The 22696-nt window shown below is 44.6% G+C and overlaps 2 protein-coding genes across 2 annotated transcripts; both read right to left on the reverse strand.

Annotated features, from left to right (window-relative positions):
* Positions 1–5968: 5968 nt before the first annotated feature.
* Positions 5969–6298, reverse strand: PRR9 (proline rich 9). The gene has a single exon (XM_037067032.1). The coding sequence runs from the start codon at positions 6281–6283 to the stop codon at positions 5969–5971; it is 315 nt and encodes a 104-aa protein (XP_036922927.1). The 5' UTR covers positions 6284–6298.
* Positions 6299–17261: 10963 nt separating this feature from the next.
* On the reverse strand, positions 17262–17543 carry LELP1 (late cornified envelope like proline rich 1). Its single transcript, XM_037067031.1, has one exon. The coding sequence runs from the start codon at positions 17541–17543 to the stop codon at positions 17262–17264; it is 282 nt and encodes a 93-aa protein (XP_036922926.1).
* Between the last annotated feature and the right edge of the window lie 5153 nt (positions 17544–22696).

A 22696-nucleotide genomic window follows, 5' to 3' on the forward strand; every position in this document is an offset into this window, starting at 1 on the left:
CACCATTTGACTGGACTAAGAGCTGGTCAGAGTCCACCTTCAAATGCAGTGTTCAGACTCCAGTGGCTCCTGACCTGCAGAATTCTTTTGCAGTGCTGACCATTGTGCTCACACCACCCCAATCTCCACATGGCTGGCTCCTTCCCATCATTAATGTTTCTCCTCACCTGTCACCTTCTCAGATAGGCTTTTCCAGACTACTTGACTAAAGTGCACCTCTCCCCACCAGACATTATCATCACTCTGCTTTATTTCTGAAATTTACTCATTTATGCATTTGCTTAGTTCCACTTGTTTGTCTACTCTGTACGTGTAAGCTCTGGAAGGCAGGCACTCTATGTATTTAGTTTACCACTCTATCTCCAGTGCTTGAAATGGTGCTTGGAACATACAAGGCTCTCAGTAAATTTTTAAAAGGAAAGACTAGAAGTGGTAGAGTCTAGATTTGAACCCCATCAGTTTGACTCCTGAATCTGTGTCCTGAACCACCACTGATGATCCCCTGCCTCCAATACTTATTTAACTTTGTCTTACATGTTTAACCTTCCTCCCAATCTCTGTGCCTGCACTTAGCATCCTCAGGGCCCCGGTAAGTGCAACCATTTCTAACTCAGGCCAGACTGGGTGTGGCCCACAGAAGGCCCACAGTGCCTCTGTGGCCAGTAGATGGTGCTGTTGGGAAGAGAAAAGGAGTCCTCAGGGCTTTTAAAGGAGGGTGGGTTGGTTTTGAGACTGGCTGGGGAGTGGGGGAGATGGGGTGCTTGAGGTTAGCTGGCCCTGCCAGCCCTGCCAGCCCTGCTCACTTCTTCTTCCAGCCATCTCCAGGTGGGATACAGGTGTCTGTAGGAGAGAAGGAAGAGCGGGAGTGAGTGCGTCCAGACCTGTTGCCTATCAGCCTAGGTGTTCTGAGGCTAATGATGGCCTGGAGATAGAGTTGGGGGACATGGGGATATCCTTCACTATACTCTTTGGTCCAGAACCTCCCAGTTCATGTTTATACAGGGTTAGCCTTGGCACTTGCCTATTGATTTACTGACCCCCACCTAACACACACACACACACACACACACACACACACACACACACAGAATGGGGTTGTGGAGGCGAGCAGGCAATGGGCACTAAGCCCTCTGAGCTTGTAGTTTCCCAAAAATGATGTAGTTTCCCTCTTCCATGTTTGGGCTACAAATTTCTTCAGCATGAGAGTCTCATCTGCTTTCCCTCTGAGTTTCTCCGACACCAAGCATCATGTCTATACATGCAGGCCCCCAATTAGAATGACCAACTCGTCTTTGGTTGGCCTGGGACTATCCCAGTTTTAGCATCAGAAGTCAGATCTGCATCTTGGAAACTCTGTTAGTCTCAGAGAAACCAGAATGGTTGCTCACTCTTTCAATAAAAGAAGCCTCTGCCTCAGAGAGCATGCAGGTTGGCTAATTCTGAGAGTGTCTAAGACTTAATGCAGTTAGCCCAGTGAAGACAGGCAAAGAACCCAGCCAGGAATGAAGGTTGTCATCTGGGGCTCTAATGCTGACAGGAGATGCAGATTATTCACACACATGGCAGTGACAAGGGTGCCATAGACTCCCAGTGACCAGTGCAGCATTTTGGAGCCCAAGCTGAAGTGCTGCAAAGGTCTTCCTGTATTCTTAGGAAATGGACTTGACATCACAGAAGGCTTCCCAGAAGGTGAGTTTGAAGCCCATGGGTTGGTGGACACAAGCAGGGGAAGAATCCTGGGTTGGAGACAGGCAGATGCAGGTGGAAAGGAGGCTACTATAGGTTGTCAGCTGTCCGTGAACATGGAACAGATAAAGCACTCTGGCCTTCCTATACGCAGGACCTGGATGCAGGGGAGAAAGGAGGTCCAGAAGACAAAGGCACAAGGAACAAAGAGGAAGAAAGTGTGCTAGTTCTGGACTGGGAAGGCAGGGTTTGGAAGGCATGAGGAATTTCTGTAAGGTGCCATTCAGAGTTGAAGTGTTTGGGTCTAAAAAACATATTAAACTCTCATATTGGGGAGGCACTGCCCATGACTTCCCTGTTCTCTTTTCCTTTAACCCCAAACTGTGGTCTATACTCTGCTGGTCCCCTAGAGTTTGGATCTCCCAGGAATGCTCTAGAGGCCAGAGTAATTTCCTCTGTCTCCTGACCCCAGGGTCAGGTCTACTGAATCTCCCTGGCCTATTAGGGTCCTCTGCTCCTGGGTCCAAATTCTGCCGAGGAGAGCTAGATGAGCAAGATGAGTCTCAATGCTGGAGACTTAGAGCTCACACTGTTTTTTGCCCCCTAGTTACATACCTCCAGTTCATGGGAACATGACATGTTCAAAGGCAGCTCCTGTCACCAGCAAACAGATCTTATCATAAGAACGTTCCTAAATTAACCCCAAATTTATAACTTCTGTCCATTAGTCCCAACCAACTCTGTCCTTTGGAACCTCACAGAAATCCAATCTCTCCCTCACAAAGCACTTGAAATACTTGAGGACAGCTATCCTGCTGCCTTGGGTATTTCTTCTCTGGACTAAGTAGATTTCAACAGTTTCTAAAAGAAAGTCTTCAGGTCACAGTTCCACCACAGACTCCCACCCACCAGGTCTCTAGAGCTTGGCACAGTGCCTTGTGGGTGGTGGGTTCTCCTGAATCTACCGAATGAATGATGGAATTCACCACCCTCCTTAGAACTCCTGTCGGTTTGCATCTTTTCCTCTTGGCACATAGAGTTCAGAAGTCCATTCTTGTCACATATTAAGTTAACTGTGTCAACACTGAAATCAAATCAAGTTAGAGAAAAATTAAAAGTTTATTGTGCATATAAAAAAACAGTTCACAAAACTGGAAGACTTCAAGCTGAAAGTGACTGAAAACTCAGAAAGTGAGGGTTATAGCTTAGTTTAATAAAGCGTGACAAGAAGTACATTAATCTCTGTCATGACTGGCTACCAGAAGCCTACATTTCTTTTCAGGTAGCACTGCTACATAAGCTTTGTAGCTGATTGGCTAGGAAGCTGTGAAGTCATGCCGAACCAAGGAAATCTTATTTCACTCACAGTGAAAGCCAACATTTTGGGGAAATCAGGATAGTTTTAAGTTTCAGTTATATGGCTATGGGTGTTTGGTCTAGGGGTATATTCAAATTATGGCCTCCATTTTTGTTTTTTTTCTTTAACAATTGTCAAGTAGAACTTCTAAATTCTGGTATTCTTTTTGGCAACACCATTCCCCTGCTTTCTAAAAGGCACAGCACAGATACACACAGCTAGGGGAGTCTGGCTGCTGAGTACTTGGTCTTAGCTGTCACCTTAGCTAAGTCTGTGTCATTAGGGCCCAGGTCTCTGCAACAGCAGTGAGGGCAGGGCTTGGCCAGAGCTGTGCGAGCACGAGGAAGGTGTGGCAGTTCCCAGGACAGCTTGAAGAAGGCCTGCTGGCTCCTTGATGTCTGTTTCCCTATCTGTAATCTGCAGGTTTGTCTCATTCCCATTTGCCGAGGCCTCTCCTCTAATCATGGGCTGTCCTTTCTCTGATATGGTTGAAAACTGAACTTGCCAGCCCCATGCTTCCTCTCTGCATCTGAGTGTCTGACTTTGGATTTCAATCTGTGCACGTCTTTAGGCTGGAGAGCAAAGACATTTCTTGGGCTTGAGCCAAGAGGGAGATGTGTCTGTGAGCCTTCCTCAGCCAGGTCCGAAGCTGCATTGCTAGGAAAGATCTCTGGGGTCCCTCTGCAGGCTGGTGCCCTGGGGTGCAGTTGGCTCATGCCAAAGTGGGAAGATTCTAACCAGGCAGGGACGCAAGAGAACTATGGTTTAGGTCCCTGGGGATATTCAGGGACTTGAGATGTACAGGAAATTTTGGAAAGGTTTGGTGAGGTGTGTGGAAAGAAACTCTCATTTCTGTGCATGGACTCTGCTTGCCTGGCTCACTGCTGTCTCTCCAGCACATGGAACAGCACCTGGCACTTGTTAGGTGACCAGTGAGCCCTTGTGAGTTGGTGAATGAATGAATGAGAAGAAGATAGGTTCTGGCAATCTTTTCTATGTGTCACAGACACTTTCTCATGCAAGTTAGAGCTCTGTGCTGGAGTCCATAGGGACTCCAGTTAGTATCCCGACTTCACCACTTACTGGCTTTGTGAGGCCAGACAAGTTCCTTAAAGGGGCAATATACTAGCTGCCTGAGGCTGCTTTCAGGGTTCCCTCCAAATGTGTACAGAACTTGAGGGCTGGCACTTGCTAGCTGCAGACTCAGGTGAGTACCTCAGGACTCTGTGGTTCCATTTGAAATCTGTCCCCAAGTCATCCTCTGGTTCTCTCTATTGCTTCAGAAAATCTTTGAGAGAGACTGGGGCAGTTCTAGTGCCCGACAGCCCTCAGGTTAGCCAAACAGCCCTTTACCAGGGCACATCCCTATGGGCTGAGTAGGAAGGATGGCTCAGGGGAACAAATGGGAGCCCCTTTACCCCTCAGGAGACTGGCCCCTGACATAGACTTCAGGCCCAATGCACAGCTGAGGAAGCCACTGTTGTTTCTTTCCTTCAAGTCTTGCTCCTCTCCAGCCGTTTCACGTAACCCCAGAGCCACCAGCTTTGTGCTTCCTCTGCAGTGGAGGAGCAACAGGGTGGAGGGAGGTAAACCAGGCTGCCTGGCTTTTCTGAAATCTGGTCAGATGGCAGGCAGATAATTTTGGTTCCCTAGTCTATGTTCATCTCAGAGGTACTTCTGACAGGGATGCTATGTTTGGAGGTGTCATGGATTGACTGGGGACCCCTTCTTCTACACACTCCCCTCTGCCCCGTTTTCTCCCTTTCCTCTGGAAAGTAAAGATCAGAAAAAAATGTGCTGTATTGAAAAGTATTCTGGACCTGAACTTTTGAGAGTACACAGGTCCCAGGTCCTGCTGGATTTTCTCACTGTAAAGTGTGTGCATAAGTGAGCCTCTAGGTTGTAGGTGGTGGAGGGGTGGTCCAGGTGTCCCTAAAGGGGGGGCACTGCTGTGAGGTCTGCTTTTTATTCTTACTCCAGATTCTCCATAAAAAGGTGGGGTGGGGAGGAGAACATATCACAAGGGGCTCCTCTCAGATCTCCCATTAGAAGCAGCAGCAAAAGAATGTTCATAAAACGTTATCTCAGTCTGTTAAACTAGGATTGGATTCGTTGTCTGCTGTCTGCAGGTGGGGAGGAAAGAGCAAAGAGCACATGAGTCAGATATCAGCTTAGGATCAGCTTTATTCTGTATTTCCCCTTCACCAGAGAAAAGAAGGTGAAGCAGAGGCCAGACCAGCCTACATCACAAGATGCACATTATACCAGTAAAGAATGTATGTGATGGAAAAATGAGGGCCCAAAGCAGACCAGCCATGAGACACAAAGATTAACTGGGACCCCAAATGCCCCCTCTTATCTTTCTGTATTGGCTGTTTGATTTCAATCATTTAAATACATTTGTTTTATTTTTTAAAGCACAACCAATATTACAACATCCAATTATTTGCTGTCCTTTTTTAGAATGCAGAGAAAAAATTACCCAATTTTTGATTTTGTAATACCACCAAACCTCTTCTCCACACCCTGGATGGTGGTAGTCAAGTATAGAGTCCACCAAATTCAGTTTGTTTTGAGGCTCCAGTGAGAGGCTGACACTCTAAAAAATGAATGCAGGCATCCTTGGCTGTTACACACTCAGGGCTGGGTGAATTTGTGTTCCAGTGGAGCTGAACTAGGCTTCTGAGCTCTTCTACTAAACTACTGGAAAAAAAAATCACCCCAAACTTATTCACCAAGGTTGATGAAATACAGAGAGAACTGTCCTTAGAGTCACAGACTAGGTCCTGGAATACTGAGAAAACCGGGAGGCAAGTGCAGGTGCACAGAGAGGTACCCACAGGAGAAGGTCACCATAGCACAGGCTGGGGTTGAGTCTTCATCCATTGGCCATCTTCTTGATCCTAGATGGCATTATGAAAGCAGCTACTTTCCCTTGCCAGGGAGTAAGCACTTCTCCTGGGCTTTCTGTGGGCAAACCTCCACACATTTTGTCTGGGGTGTCTCCTGGCATGGCTCCACATGCTGAGGTGGGCATTGGTCTTGGCATTGCTGTGGGCGGTTTTCTAGGTTTAACTCTTGGCACCGAGGAAGACACACCTCCTGAGCTTTCAGTGGGCACTTTTCTTGGGATGGGGCGACGCACACTTCCTCAGCCTTTGCCTGGCACTGCTCTTGGGTCTTTTGAGGACATGGAGGAGGCACACATGGCTGCTTGCACTGCTGCTCATTACAGGACATCTTAGGGCAATTTGCAGAACCTAGAAAAAACACAGAAATGGAATTTTTTTTGCATTAACAGTACCAGGCTGGGGACTGATGGATGAAGGATTAACAGAAGGGAATGGAGAATGAGTTATTGTTAATCACAAGAACCCATTTTCCTGCTGTTTTTTTAAATCCCATTCTCTTTTCTGTCTCTACTTCAGCAACCTTTGTTGCTTATCTTCTAGGTAGGAATATTGCCATTGCTCTTATCTGGATATCCATTGCCCTCTCCTACCCCAAATCCCTATCTTACCACAAGTCTTTTCCCCCTCTTCTAGTTGACTAATCTTTTTTGCAAATCAGGTGCAAGAGACTAGATAGAATACACAGAGTGGTTTGAGAGGCCCAAGAAATGGCAAAGCACTTCAAAAATCCATAGAAAATACCGACCAGTAGAGGAAGAGAACAGTAGTCTCCCAGAGATAGAGCAGCTGGGGACAGAGGGCACAGGTGCCCCCACTTACCTGATCTTCAGCAAGACTCAAAGAATGTGGATTGCAGAGTCCAGCCAGGTAGGGACTTTTATATAGTGCTTGGTCTAGCCTTCCACAGGAATGACTGGCCACGTGAGCTGAGATCCTAATTATGGAGTTACCATAATGAGCTTCTTCTGAACCTGCCCATAGTTTGAGTCACTGCTTGGGATGCCTGTTAATCAGCCTCCATTTTGACCTTTGGGTCCTCAGCAGACCTCAGCAGGGAGGGGCTCCTCTCAGATCTCTCATTAGAAGCAGCAGCAAAAGAATGTTCATAAAACGTTATCTCAGTCTGTTAAACTAGGATTGGGTTCGTTGTCTGCCCAACGAACTGGTTCAGGATGTGGTGAGAGATAAGATTCAGCTTGCTCATCTCATCTTCACTAATGGGAATACTTTGTGCCTAAGGCCTGGGGTCTGTCTGGGTCAAGGGCTCTTATGGCCTCTTTCAGAATGAATATGCCTTAACTGAACCTGGAAAGTCATACTCCCAGGCCCAAGGAAGATAGATTATCTGTGGCTCCAGGTTTACGAAAGACCCCCAGTCTCCTGGAGAGAGTGATTTTCTTGTACAGAAGTCTTGAGGGAAATTGGAGTCCTTTGCTATTCTTGGGTTGTGAAGTAAGGTGGAGGAGAGCAGAGAGGAGGGAGAAGGCAGGTAATCTTCATCTCAACTTTAGTTTATGATATTTTTAAAAGTGGAGTTACAGAGTTTTTATAGTGACTAAGAAAACAGGATGGAACAAGGTTGGGCTGTCTCCTTGCCTTCTGGAAAAACTTTTCTTAGAACTCGGGTCAATAAAAGCCAGGGAGATGAAAGGAAAAGTTTCAAAGCAAACACACCCAGTTTTCTCTACTGCTAAGTTTCTGTTTGGGCTGTCACTTCTATTTGTTTGCCCTCCCTCTTTGTGCCTGTTTACATTTTCAGCATTTGTCAAGGTTCTACTCAAGTCTGCAACCTTCCAACAGTCTGTTCTGGTTACTCTAAAGCAGAAATGACACCTCCGCTTTCTGAACTCTTGTAGTATCTCTTTTCTGTGTTATTTATATGACATTTACTATTGTTATTAGGAATTCTAGTTATTTATGTACAAGATCTTATTACTACTCTGGGTTGTAAGTTCTGAGAAGGTGAAGGCTGTGACATAGATATAGAAAATAGAAGACAAATGATTATTGATGGAATAACTGCATTAATTAAGTAGTGAGGAAGGTGACTGCAAGAGACAACTGGGAGTATAGCAGGATCTTATGTAGCCGAAAAGAGAAAATGATTTATTATAAAAGAAGTCCTTAGACCACAAGGTGGTGGCTTTGAGCTTGTCTGCTACAGTTGACCAAATCCCAGGGACTTTAAAGATGACTATGGCCTCCTTAACTTGAAGAGGTATGTTAGGTCATTTCCTAAGAGAGGTATTTGACTACAATCAGAAATCGCTTCAAAGTTTTATAGAGTTTTGGGACACTTGATCTCTAAAAAGTTTTTAAAAGGTGAATTGAAGAAGACCAGGTGACCTTTTGTCCTTTAGGACTGGCACACAGAGAGTTGGTATAGCACCAACATGAGTCCTCCCTGTCTTGGTAAGAAACAGATGCCTGGGTGGGGAGAGGTCAGAGATTGACCCAGGGGAGTCCCACTGATGCTCCTGTGAGGAACACAATTTTCTGGAGGCTGGAGTAGGAGTGGGCCTATATGGTATAAAAGAGACATTTGGAAGACCCACCCACAGGTGAATTTGAAGAGACAAAATTATTTGGATCTGGAAACAGGTGTAGAATGTAGGACTCTCCTCCTTTTCCTTCTCCTCTTCTTTTTTCTTTTAATCTCCTCCTTCCTCTTTATCTCTTCCATTTTTTTTTCTGTGAAGTGTTATTTATGAGAAAAAGCAATCTTCCAGAGCCCTAGAAAGCAAGAAATTTTACATCACCAGGTTTATTCATTTATTATTTCAATCATTCATGGTCCTGCTTTCACGGAGTTTACAGTCTCATTGAAAAGATAGGCAGAGGTAAGCCCTAGGATGTGACATCCTAGATCAAGGCCTTGGGTGGAAGGTCCTTTATAAGCTCCTGCAGGAGATGTCTGGGCTGTGTTTTACTGGACAGTAGGAATCATCTAGGCAAGGAAAGTGGGCAAGGGTACTCTATCCCCTTTTCCTGGGTTGAGAGGAGAGGAGTCTGAGGCTGATTCAGGAAAGGGGTGGGTGAGAGATTGGAAAAGGAGACCTGATTGGTTGAGATTTTTAGTTTCTGATGAGATGAATGAGATAACATTGCTCATGCCACATGCATTTCAGTGTCTTTGGTTGAGCCTAAGGAGAAAAAGACCAAATAAGGATGTACAGAATGGTGGAGACACCAGGTTGTGTTCTCATGGAGGAGGATGAACAGAGTTAAGAAGATCCCAGAGTTCAACTGTTCACGGAGAACTCTGCCTGACATTGAGCTGATTACACTGGAGTGGGCCCAGTCTAATCACAAAAGTCCTTCAACATGGAAAGGGGCACAGAAAAGTCAATGTCAGGGTCATGTGATATGAGAAAGCCTTGACCAGCCATTGCTGATTTTGAAGATGGAAGGAGACCCCAAACCAGGTATGTATATGATTTCTAGAAGCTGGAAAAGGCAAGGAAACAGAATTTTCCCTAGAACATCCAGAAAGAAATACAGTTCTGTTGGCATTTTGATTTTATCCCAGAGTGACCTGTGTCAGACTTCTGACTTCCATAACTATAAGACAATAAATTTATATTGCTTTAAGTCATTAATATTGTGGTACTTTGTTACTGCATCAGTAGAACATTAGCACACTTCCAGTGTCTAAAGGTCTTGGAAACTTTGGAGGAAGAAAGTGTCATATAAAGTAAAATTCCAGATTAGTGTTCTTTCATTTAAGTATATACTTCCTTATTATGTCAGCTCCTTAGTCAAAGAATAGCCTTTGATAACATGTGGAATATGAATTAGACTCAGGATTTTACTGACCTATTTACATGTAGAGTATGTGTAATATTGGGTAAGTTTCTAAGTCTCTCAGAGCCTCAATTTCCTCTTGTTGAGAAGGGATAATGCTATTTCAGAGATTTCTTGTGAGGAATAAATTACAGAACATATATACACCAACACCTAGGGCCATCAAGCTGCTTAATGTAGCATAACTGAACCTGTTCAGGACTCACCACATTTGTGAAGCCTTCCTGATTTCCCCCAGGTCTTCTTGTTCCATCTTCTTCACTCCATTCCCACTACCATCCACCAGCACTCAGTGTTTGACTTAAACTTTTCTACTCACTGTGATGCAGTAGACAATATACTGCACAGAGGCTCAGGAGACCTGTCTCTATCCCTAAAAAGATGTGTGACCTCAGGTAAGTCCCTGACCCTCTCTGGCCTTACTTTTAATTATTTTTTTTAAGATAGAAAAGTTAGACTAGGAAACAGTTGAGGCCATTCCAGCTTTGACATTCTGTAATACCATATATATGGTCATGAATGATTAGCCAGGGTATCTATATAACATTGTAAGTGTGTAGATGGCATGTATGGGGAGCCCTTTCTCCTTTATTATGTTATAATCCACCCATCAGAAGACACATCTGTCTTCTCTGTGGGGTGGTGGCCCAGCAGAGTGGTGGAATGACCTTAGGTGACCTAAGTTTTCCTAGGCACAGAGTGGGAGTATTTGGGGTATGAACCCTCAAAAATCAACCATAGTGGCCCAGTATTTGGGGCTGTGGTTTGGACAGCTATGAGGAGATTGTGTCACCCCACATCTTAAGGTGAGGTAACTAACTAGTTTCTCTAAGCATCTCCAGCCCTCCAGCAAGATTGGGGCTAATCTGATTTAATTTCACCTGAGAGCTAAGATTTTAGATTTCTGCAACTGTCATTATTGGGAGCCAAGGTGTAATTACACAGGGTCAGTAGAAGAGAGTCAGCTCTGTTCAGGACATTGCTGCCCCCACCCCCCAATTCCCATCAAATAACTATCACCTTTATTCAGATCATAAAAGTTCCCAGACTCCTCTGATTCACTTGGCTGGCCTTGTCTGCATATTATAGGGTAAGGGCTCCGATAAAGCTGAATGGTGCAGAATGTGGTTCATCTTGTTTCTTTGGGAGCAGGTACCTCTGGAGAGCTTACCGAGCTTGTGGATTCCTGGGGGAGAGTCCACCACTCCTCTCACTTTGCTTCCTCCAGTGTCACCTACAGAAGGAGTCTGAGTCAGAGGTTGTGGGAGGGGCTGTGGATCACAAACCACTGGAGCCGGAGGGGACAGAAGAGGCCACCTGATTCTACCTCTTTGTTTTAGCACAGCATGTACTTTAAACAAGAGGTACAAAATTATTTATTGACTGTATTTCGTAAGATGAGTAAAGTGAGGTGCAAAAGTGTTAAGGGCCTTGTTTAAGGTCATGAGGTGAACTCATGTCTAGACAATGCAATGGTCTATATAAAACATTTAGGAGCTTTTTTAAAAAAATTGATCTTGAGATGGGGAGAGAGAGAGAAAGAATTGGGGGAGAGGGAGAGAGAGAGGTTGAGATTTGTTCCACTTATTTATGCATGTACTGGTTGACTCTTCCATGTGCTCTGACCAGGGATCCAACCTGCAACCTTGGTGTATTGGGACAATACTCCAACCAACCCAGCTACCCTGCCAGGGCCTTAGAAGCTTCTCTATAAACTTCAAGGAAGTAACAAAGATGCAGACTAGTCAGTGGTTCTTAACCGTTTTGGGATAATGAGGGAATATACATATGTATATGACTTCACCTTCAGGTGGGGTCATGGTCCCCAGGCTAAAGACCACTGACATAAGTAATGAGGCCAAATGATGTTCCCAAATTGTTTAGGTTTGATGTTGGTCTTGAATCCTTTTCCCTTCTGAGTTTGGTGCTGGCTCATCTTGGCCTTAATCAAAGTTAAATCCTAGACTCATCCAACAGCCAACTAATTATGACTTTGGTTAAGTTGTTTCTCTCCCTGGAGATTAGTTTCCCCACTTGGACACTGAGGTCTATTAAATGCCACTTCTGACTGTCATATTCATTGATGCAAAAGTTCCCTTGTCTCTTATTGTGATTTGTGATCTGCCGGGACCCAGGCTGGAAATGAGGTGGAAGGGATGGCCCTTAAATTTACTTGCCTTCAAAGATGTTTGCCCTCCATTTCTACAATTCCCTCTTTCTCCCTGAAACCCACAGCCTCACATGGCAGATGGCAAGAAGCTCTCATTCCAGTAGGTGATAGGTGATAACTCCCAGTGTTGGCTTGGTTCTTGAGTGCTTTTTCATCTTGTCTTCTAAGTTCAGTTTCCCATGCCAGGGGGTTTTCATCTCACTTTGTCACTCCTCTCCAAATCTTGGTGAGACTTTTCTTCTCATCCTTCAAGTAGAGAAACTGAGACCCCTTCTCCCACTGAGGAGAAACAACTTGCCCTGGCTGCACAGTTGGGAGGACAGAGCTTGCTTTGCATCCATCTCTGTCATGACAAGTGCTCTCTCTTTACTATGCTGCATTTTGAGGTCTTGTTGCCTAAAGGCCATGGGAGGGCAGGGAAGATCTGAGTCTTATTGCCTAAGGGGAAAGTGACCAAGGCAAGGGATTCCTTCCTCTCAATGCCCAGCCACCCACATTCAGCCTGTTTGCCCTCTTCCTACCTCTAAATTCTGGAAATGACACCATGCAGTGAGGGTAAGGAGCATGGTGGGTGGGGCTCTTGGAAAAGTGCATACAAAACCTCTGAGCATTTTACTCATTTACTATTATCGAATGTCCTCTGTGTTAGGCAGACATTTGTTCTCAAAGAGTTTACAGTCTAGTGTGACCAGATGACCAGAATATGATGTGGTAAGCATTATAGGAGAGAAAGACATAGAGGCTCTGAAACCACAGAAAATCTAACCAGCCTGTGGGTGGAGGGTGGGGGAAGCTTCTTGAAGCAGGTGACTGCTGCATTGGGTTCAGAGATGAGGACTTGCCCAAGTACAAAATTAAAGAATGATTCAGTGGAAAAAGGAAGAATAATAGAGGGGAAACAAATATAAAGTCACAAAGGCCAGAAACTCTGTTGTGTGCCAGCAAATGCAGTAAACTATTGTGCTGCAAAGTTCTAGAAGGAGATAGAGAAGTGGTGAGATAAAGCTAGATGAGGAGATAGGGGTCAGATCCTGAAAATTTTGCATGACAGATGAAGTCACTTGAGCTGGTCTTTAGTCAAATAAGAGCCTATTAAGGGTTTTAAGCAAGAGGTTGAGGTGTTTAAATTTTTTAGCAAGACTGCTTTGGCTGGCTTCCGTTGGAAGGAGGACCAGAGGAAGGTGAGCTTGGAGCTTCAAAAGCCAGTTCAGAGACTCAGACTAGCATAGGTAAGAGATGATGGGGGCATTTCTGGTGGAAAAAGCCATGATCCCTCAGTCTGAACAGAACTTCCTTTGAGCCTGAGAAAAAAACACAGAGCTCTGGATGTGAGGCATCTGAGGTTCCATGCACCTGGAAGACAGGTGGAGCTGCAAATAGTTAGTATGCATTTCATGATCAGCTTGTGTCTTAAGAATCTTGTCGATTGACTTACTGTATTATCAACCTGTTTGTTTGCTGTGACATAGAAGCAGTTATGCCTTGTTGTCCATAAAGCCTTCCAGGATGGGTTTCTGTCTCTGGTGGGAATGTTGGAAATGTGGAAAAAGGACAGGAAAATAGGAAGCATTGGTTACCGGTTACTTCCTGCCATCTTCCCAGTTGTCATTTGCATGTGGAGGTGGGGAATGCATGGAAATGATCTCTACAGTTCCTAGGTACCTAACACATCCCTGTGGTTCTGGACAACCCTTTCATAGCGCTGGCCACTTCATGGCCAGTCACCTAGCTGGCTTGGTTTTGGAGAACTTACAAGTCCTTTTGCAAAGTGCATGCTGCCCGATTCTTGATGCAAGGAAGTCTGTGGTAGAGTCTCCTCTCTCTGCCGTCCTAATGGACCCCCAGAACTGCTTTTCTGTGAAAGGGGAGGGCTTGGTTCTACCCCATCACATGACCTGTGAGCCATCAAGCCCCTGGCACTGCACAGATTCTCAGGGCGCCACCTCCTCAGGCGCTGCTTATTTATTTATACAACCCTCTTCCACTTGGGGCAGGACCTGGTGACAACTGATGGGGCTGAGAGTAATGATGGCATTCTTTAGGGAGGTGGCACACTCATCACATTCTAGCCATCTTCCCCAGAACTGCCTTTGATCCAGCTTTTGGCTGGGAAAGTAGCCATTAAGAGATGTCTATCTTTTGCTTCATTTATATGAGAGAAAAAATAAATTGGCAAATGGATGGTTTCACACTCTCAGAGCTGGCTGCCACCCAGTCTAAGTCCTGAGTCCTCAGAGCCACCTGGAAGGGCACCAGCCCCTGCCAGATACTGCCATGGAGCCACTGGGAAGCCTGGGAGAGAATGAGATCCTGCACCTTCCAGGAGCGCACCCAAGGTGGAGGCACCTTCTACATGGTGTGTTCAGGTGCAGGAAGACATTATTCCCTCCCCCCCCCCTTTTTTTTTAAAGATTTTATTTATTTATCTTTAGAGGGGAGAGAGGGAGAGAAACATCAATGTATGGTTGCCTTTCGTGCGTTCCCTGCTGGGAGTTGACCTGCAGGGAACTGGCCTGCAACCCAGGCATGTGCCCTGACTGGGAATCGAACTGCGATCGTGTGGTTCGTAGGCCCGTGCTCAATCCACTGAGCTACACCAGTGGATTGTTCCCCCTTTTTTGTTCATTGAGCAAATGAAAGGACTTTGAGCATCTCTGAAGTATTCATGGCTATGTTATTTTTTCTATTACAAACTAACTAAAAATATAATGATGAAAATCCAGAGACTAGTGACAAATAAACATATTCTACCTGTTACCTGTAACTGTATTGTCCCAAAATAACTAAAATGTTGACAAATTCCCTTCTATTATTATTATAATTATTATTTATAGCATTTTTTGTTAAACATAGTTGCTTTTTGCTATACATTGAATTGGAGCCTTACTTTCTCCCCCTCTAATACATTTTAATCATCACGGTATGTTCTATCAAGTAACAGTCTGGATATATTTAGCCAAATCCCTGTTAGATATTTAAATTGTTTCTAAGTCACACTGTGGTAATCAGCTTTATATACCCTCCCATCCCCATTTTGGAATTATTTTTTCTTACATAGCTTTCAAGACACGGAACAATTGGGCCAAAATTTGAATTGCTTTATGCTTTCCATTCTTACTTCCACATTCCTCAAGTTCTTTTCTGAAAGGATTTTTGTCTATTTACACTCTCACCAACACTGGCATACTCTTTAGCACTGGGACTCTGAGGTTTGTTATTTAAAAGTGATCATTAAATAGATGAAAAAGGATGTCGCATTATTGTTTTATTTTTTCCTACCTCTTTCCCTCCCTTTTTTGAGAGATAATAAGGGTGGAAGAATTTTCAACCTGTTACCAACAGTTGACTGCTGGACCCCTAAATTAGGCTTCCAGAGGTTCCCAGTGTCCAGGAGGCACCTCTCTGCAGGCCCTGGAGTGTGGGTGTTAGGCTCCTACCATTTCTGCCAGAGGACCAAGACCCCAAGGCCTCCTCATGTCAAAGAAAGTAACTAGCAGTTCTCACATATGGAAAATGAGGAGATTGCATACACCCTGAAGGCATTGTTTGCTCTTTTGTCTTAAATGTCTGCTTCTGCAATGATCTTGGTCTGATGGGGATCACAGGTGCATTTTCTTGGCCACATTTTGGAGTCTCTGCACCCTTTGTTTTCCTGAAGCAACTTCTAGACTCAAAAGGATGGAAAACTTTTTAAGTGCCACGATTGCACATGGAGCCACCCCAGATTTGGCCTCTCATTACCTCTTACTCTGACAACAGAGAATCCCAAACCTATTTCCACTCGAACGTTGTGGGCTGTAATGGTGTGAGAAAACTCTTATTCCCTGGATCATAGGGGTGGGCTCCCTTCTAGCCATCAGATTAGTTTCCTGGAAATAATAGGAGCACCTCATGCCCAGCCCATCAACAAACTGGGTCTGCACCTGGCCAAGAGCCTTACCACATGGAGGGGGCCCTGAGGGAGGAGGAGACTCACCCTGGAGTGGAGAGTGGAGGAGTTGAGACTGACGGAGATGAGGGTGATTGAAATGGTGGTGGTGAGTCCAAGCTCCCAAAGTCCTGGTTTCTATCATTTTCTCTTTAATTCTATGCCCTCCTCTTCATCCTAATATTCTTTCCAGCCATTTGAAATGATAGATTCCCTTTGGTGAATTAAGCTGTTTGGTGTGCACTCTCTTTAGCTACCTGTAAACAATCCCACTGACATATCAATGGGGAATATTTTTTCTGTTCATTCCTAATTGAGGTCCTTCCAGATTTATCTATTTATTTTTTATACTTAAGTTTTTCTTTTGAAAATTTACAGATTAATAAAATATTGCAAAAATAGAGATCCCACTTTACCATTCCCTGGAACTCTCTCAATGGTAAGATGTTACATAAATGTAGCTCAGTGTCAAAGCCAGCCAACTGACATTAGTGTAATCCACAGCTCCTTTTCCGTTTTTAAAAAGAATGCCTAGTCATGCTTACAGGTGCAAGTTAGAACCTAATTGTTGCACTCTGGGACTTTCAGCCTGATGAGGAAGATTGATACAGAGCAATTAAGTTCAGGTGTGACGTGCTCCCCTCATCAAAAACTTGCTATGTTTCAGTAAGCCAGACACTTGACCTTTAACTCCTTAAGCCACACAAGAACCCCGTAACAGCAGCACAATTAGCACCACCACTCTTTGAATAGAAAGAAAGAAACTATGGCTCAGAGAAATTAAGCACCTTGCTTAAGGTCACAAACTAGTTAGGGAGCAGAGCTGGAATTTAACCCCACACAGCCTGTCTTCAAAGCTGTGCACAAGCATTAGGTGACGGGACTAAAAGCAAAGGGGAGGGTTCTTTTCCTGAGCCTTCCTGCACCCTTCCTAACATCCCACTCCTCTTACCCCTCACACCCTCTTCCTCCTTCATGCCCACTTGGGTCCCTGGGGTTTGCCACCTTCACAGCCATATTTGTGGCTCTCTTAGGCTGTGTTCTTACGGGGGGGGGGGTGTGTTCCCTGGGTGCACCCCTCAGAAGACTCCACATTCTTTCTCTGCAGCAGGTGGGGCCAGAGGATAAACTTATCTTCAAAGGTTGTTGATTGAGGAGGGCTGGGGTCCTAGCCTCACTCCCCAGGGATTGCTTCTTGATAGTTTAGTCCTGGAAAACAACAGGTAAACCAAAAATTGCCAAAAACAAAAACAAAAACAAAAAAAACAAAACAAAACCAGGAGAAGCTAATCTTGCACAGCAGAGGAACGTTTACTTGTCAGTTAGTGGCTTCAGTTCTCAGCCCCAAGATGGTGAACATGTGGAGGTGATGGAGGCATGGGGCCGGGTGGTGCCCTTGGTGCCTCACTCCGGGGGTGGGCATTTGGGAGGACAGGGCTTGGCACAGTGCTTGGGAGGGCATGGCGGAGGGCATGGAGGGCATGGCCGGGGGCACGGTGGGGGGCATGGGGGGCACTTCGGTGGTGGTGGGCACTTTTCCCTTGGGCACTTTTCGGAGCACCGTTGCAGCAGCTTCTTTAAACAGCTAGGCTGGCATTTGGTCTCACACTTTTGTTCACATCTGGGGTCACAGTTCTTGGGCTCATTCTTGGGCTCACTAGGTTTATTTTTATCATCACTCGACATTCTTTCTTGATTTTCTGGGCCCTGCAAAGAAATATGCGACAGGTCGTGTGTGGGAGACCACACTGCAAAGTGGGAGGGGGCCAGTACAGGCTCCCCATGCCTCCTGCCCATCCTTATTCTCAACAAAGCTTTCCCAGGATGTGTGCAGGCTCTAGACCAAATTCTCAATTCAGGGCTGTCCTCTTGTTTTTTAGTGGGCTGGTGACCACATTTCTTGACCTCTCCATTCTTACTCTGCTTTTTCACTTTTGTGCCCATTTCATAACCCCTGTGGAGTTCTTAACCTAGGGTCCTGGGAACCACTCCACCACCACAATAACTGTGTTTAACCATGTATTTATGAATACACTTGCTGTCTTCTGTAACTTTGCACATTTTATTTAATTAATTTAAAAACATTCTGAAGGGTACATAAATTTGACCAGAGTGCTGAAGGCATTCATGGCACAACAAAGATTCTAAAAGACTCCCTTAAGGCCACCTCCCTACCCTTCTGGAGGTAGAATGACAGGGTATATTGGTGGACTTAGGGACCCAGGCATGTCTTCAATCCTGTGTCTAGCCTAAGTCCTCACAAACTTAAGAACTGATTTTTTCACTCAAGGCCTGGGGACAGGAGTATAGTTTCATCCCTGCCATCACTAGCTTCCCCCGAACCACCCTTGAAATCCTCCTTACAGTGGTTAGGGTAGGAGAGGAAATCAAGAGAGGATGGGATGAACTGGAAAGTTCTAATTTCTCTGAAAATATAAATGTTGGTGCCACAAAATATGACTATAAGGAGGGATTCCTTTTTCATTCTTGAGTTTTGCCTTGAGCTGGGTCTTCCTCTATGGGCGTTTTGACTTCTAAATATGACAGGGCCTTTCAGTTTCTAACAAGACTTGCAAGTTGGACCTAATTGGCACACCTTGATTTATTTTAACAGTTTAAAACAAAAGTTTATCTAATTTAGTCTTGAAATCAGTATTGCTCTCTGAAGATAAAGGCCATTAAATTGAGCTTCAAAATTGTTAAGTATTTCCCCTTCAAATGATGGGTATCCTTGTTTTTGCTACTCTAAGTGAGAGGAAACTTACCCCTGAATGAACACTGAGGCTATCTCAGCCTTGTTCAGAGCCTGGGGTGCTGTAGGTCACCCCCAGGAAAGGAGAGGTAAATGAGGGGGCATTTCCAGTTGTAAATGCAACTCACCCCTTTGTGTTGGTACTGGACTTGACAAGTAGTCGAGTGAGGTAGATGATATGGCTGTGCTCGGGAAGGTGGCTTTTCCCTCTGGTTCCTCTGCCCAGCAATGAGAAAGCCAGTGGTGGGGGGAAGGGGAGCCCCACTTGTGACCTCATCACTGCATCATCAAGTAGTGATTGTTGTGTGACTCCAGAGCCTCCAACTCAAATCAAACCCTTGAACAGGAGAATGGACTGTGATTAATTAACCCCTTTGCTGTCCTATCCTTTCTCTGGTTTCCTCCAAATTAGCTTTTGAAATAAGGCTACAGTAAAGACCACTGAACCCTAAGGACAGGAAGGCTTCTTGTTGCTAGCAGCAGAAAAGCTCCATTTACAAGTGGTCTCTCTTGCTCCCCCAGCCTTCTCAATTTTATCTCCTTTGAACTTGCCCCTTCTCCCTCTTTCTAGGATCAAGCCTCTTGGGATTGATCACAGCTATTTTGATTCTCCTTTCCTCACTATTGTTCTCATATGAGATTCTGAAACCTCTTTTTACCTCCTCATATGCCCTGGACCAAGTCCAAAGGTTATTTTAGCTCCAATATCTCTGCTTATAATTCACTGTTTGTTGGGATTTGCAGTTTTTCCTCTCAATCAGGGAGTGGCCTCCTCTTGATATCCAAGCTAAACAAACATGGCCTGTTGTAAAGAAGTTGAGTTTGATGCTCCTGACCAGTCTTGACCTATTGGGTTAACCCCAGATCCTGTCTTAGAGTTGAAAGTTTTGCTTCTGAGAAAGTTCCTTCCTTGCTTTTCCAAAGGCTTGGCCAGGGTCTTTGTGGTTGGAATAATGTCATGTTTGGGGTGGTAACAGGAATTGGCGTGGGAAAGGCAAATGGGGCTCAGACACACAGAGCCTTGAAGTTAGCTCCAGGAGTTTATCTTGGCAGTCGCTCATTGGTGGATCAGGGGCAACTTTTGGTTAAAATTGGGATATGACCATGTCTAAAGTATTGAAATATATTTATGACAGCAAAATGTGGGATAGATTGGTGGAGCAAATGATGAACTAGCCTGTTCAAATAAATTCTAAAAATTTCCAAGTGTGAAGGAAAGTAATGATGCTGGAAGAAAGAGGGTGCCAATGAGAGGAATATTATCAGAGAGGAAAATTTATGGGATTTGGTTAATGAAAATTTAAGAAAATTAAGAAAGATGACTCCTAGGTGTTTTGGGTGTTGAGGAAACAGAAAAAGTTAGGAGATGGGTTGAGTGTTAGAATGTTGAGTGTGGTTGCAATGAAGCATTGGGAATGGTTGTTGGAGAAGTGGTTCTGGCCCTTGTACCACTGGGCAGATCCGACACCTTGAATTCATTTCAGTCCATGTTTCCTGAGTCGATAAAGATGAGCTGGTTCAGTGAGAGGCTTAGGGGAGAAGAGAAAAGGTACTGGGGAGAATGGGCAATCCTAACATTCACAAAGATTGTCATATACAATTGAAACCCAATTAAAAGGGAAGGGTGGGTCAACGTTTAACCCCCTGCCATGGGGATTAATTGATGTTAGACCTATTGTCTTGGTGCAGCCCACTCCTCTCTGCTCATTTTCTTTCCTCCTTAATTTTGAGCTCTTTCTGCAAAGCTGTTAAGCAGTTTCCACACCTATCTCAGGAGACCCAGCTCTACCTGCTATTCAACTCTGTGCCAAAGCCAGCAATCTGGATATGGAGAAGGCAGCCATTTGTGACAGTGACATCAAAAGATGCAATTTTCGCTGTCTGTTTCATGGCTATTGTTATCTTTCTCTCATTTTTTCCTCTCCTATTTCTTGTTCAAGAAAATTTCACCAAATGAAAGCACTATATCATTTGTTGGACTGTCAGTCATCTTTTCAGTCCTTAAAATGCTCCTGTAAGGGTCAAGGCTCCTGGCAGTGTTACATTTAGTATCCCAGCTATCAACCCCACCTTTGCCCTCTGGTTTGGTTGGCAGCTGGCTGGCAGTGAGGTGCTACCTAGATGAAATGCAGAACAACCTTCTTGGGCTGTTGGGCCTCAGAGACAGAGAGGTCAAGGGGAGATGAGTGGATGTCAAAGCCCCCAGGGTAAGAATGAGGATTCTGGAGTCAGATCCCTGGGTTTGAATCCTGCCTTCACACTCTACTGGCCAAATGATGCCCAGTAATTTACTTAACCTTTCTAAGTCTCTATTCCCTCACCTATAAAATGTGATAATAATAGCACCCATGCTAACATGTTAGCACCTATGTTAATAGCACCTTTGTAACTTATATTGAGTGCTTATAACATTCTAGGCACATTTGTAAGTGCAAAGCCTACACTCTCATCCATCACACTACCTCACAGTACTCAGAGGTTGCTGTGAAGATTAAATGAGATTCTACATATAAGGAGCTCCCAATACGTGTTTGCTGTACACGTGAGTTATTATTGTTTTCAGTGCTTTCCTAGTTTTGGCTTGCTGGTCTCTTTTGCTCTCACTTTCTGATTTTGGCAGTGAAATTCCACTTCTCTGAACTACTCTTTTCACCCTCTGGCCAAAGTTCCTAGTAGTGTTCACATTAAGATTAGATATTTCAATATTACCTGTTAATGAATAATTTCACTTTTGAGTAAGGAATGTTGATATAAATGTTACTGAGAAAAGATAGTAATTTAAACATTTACTAAAGCCAAAAACTCAGCAGCCCATTTAATGGTTCCTCCAGGTGGTCTTGCAGGCCCTGTATGTCCTTATATTGGGATGCTCTTTACTGAAGATGAAGTCTTTCTTTACTGTGTTTTTCTATCTCTCTGTGTAATTCTTGTTGAATAAGCAGTACTCACAGGATACAGTTAGAAGACAACTCTATTCCCTCCCTTGGTGCCCTTTAATAGTCTCTGTGGGGCTATCTTTTTCCTTCCTCCTGGCATGAGATCTCTGGTAGATGCCATTGACTTTTAGGATGATGTTTGGACAGTAAGAAGTTCTCTTGTTCCTTTTGTTTACACAAATGGTCTTATTTGAATAATTGGAAGGCCCATTTCCTTGAATGCTGGATTCCCGTCTCTTTCCCACTTGGCCCAGAAAGGAGAGCATCTTCTCTATCTGGAGCTTCTTCTCCTCTTTGTTCACTCACCCAGCTGCCTCTGGTTCCAGGATGGGGCTGGAGGGGGAGGAGAGAGGGGGGCCAGGAAGGTTCTTGCCTGACTGATACTGTTCTGATCACCAGATACTCAGGAGCTTTCTGGGCTTGGCAGATGGTTAAAGTTGACCTTTTCTCTTGAGGGAAACTGGAAGGTACTCTTCAGGGGATCCCTGCTTCCTTGCTGGGGTTTTAACCACAGTTCTTTAATATTTGCAAACATATCTTTTTGGCTGGCTGCCCACAGGTACTGTAGCTCCTAGGTGGCGGTAGCTCTCTCAGCGTCTCTTCTGGGATGACCTTACTGCTGGGTGGCCCTCTTGGATGGGACTTTACATGGCCCGAAGAGCCAGCTCTGCCTTTTCTGTGGGTTAGATCTGGTCCATGGGAAACACTAATAATCTATCAATTACTCTTGGTGACATTTTCCTGATGTTTATATATTTTCGCTCACTCATTATGTATTAGGTGAGGAAAGTTCTGTGAGGTCTTCATGCACATGGGTCAGTATTTTTCCAATTTGATTTCACTGCAGGATTTGACAGTATTGTGTCTTTTTCTCTTTTTTTTTGGTACCCCTCTCCTGTTGGGTTCCTCTGTTGCCTGGGTGGTGTCCCATTTCTCTGATTTCATCTAAACTCCTTCATGACCTCTTCCCCTCGGCTCAACCCTTCAACCTCTCCTGATCCTTTTCACTTTACACACTGGCTCCCTATCTCATTCCCCACCATTACTGTAACATCCACTTTGAGGTCTAAGTGTTAACATCCATTGGATGTACTTTGGTACCTCAAACTGATCTAAAAAAAAAACACAACAAAATAGAAATTTGTGCCCTG

The sequence above is a fragment of the Sturnira hondurensis genome, unplaced genomic scaffold (genome assembly GCF_014824575.4).
Source record: "Sturnira hondurensis isolate 20B ecotype Veracruz unplaced genomic scaffold, ASM1482457v3 Scaffold0017046, whole genome shotgun sequence".
NCBI lineage: Eukaryota > Metazoa > Chordata > Mammalia > Chiroptera > Phyllostomidae > Sturnira > Sturnira hondurensis.

Bases quoted from the DNA above. Each gene is read 5' to 3' on its own strand.
- LELP1 (XM_037067031.1), bottom strand. From the start codon at position 17,543: ATGTCGAGTGATGATAAAAATAAACCTAGTGAGCCCAAGAATGAGCCC.
- PRR9 (XM_037067032.1), bottom strand. From the start codon at position 6,283: ATGTCCTGTAATGAGCAGCAGTGCAAGCAGCCATGTGTGCCTCCTCCA.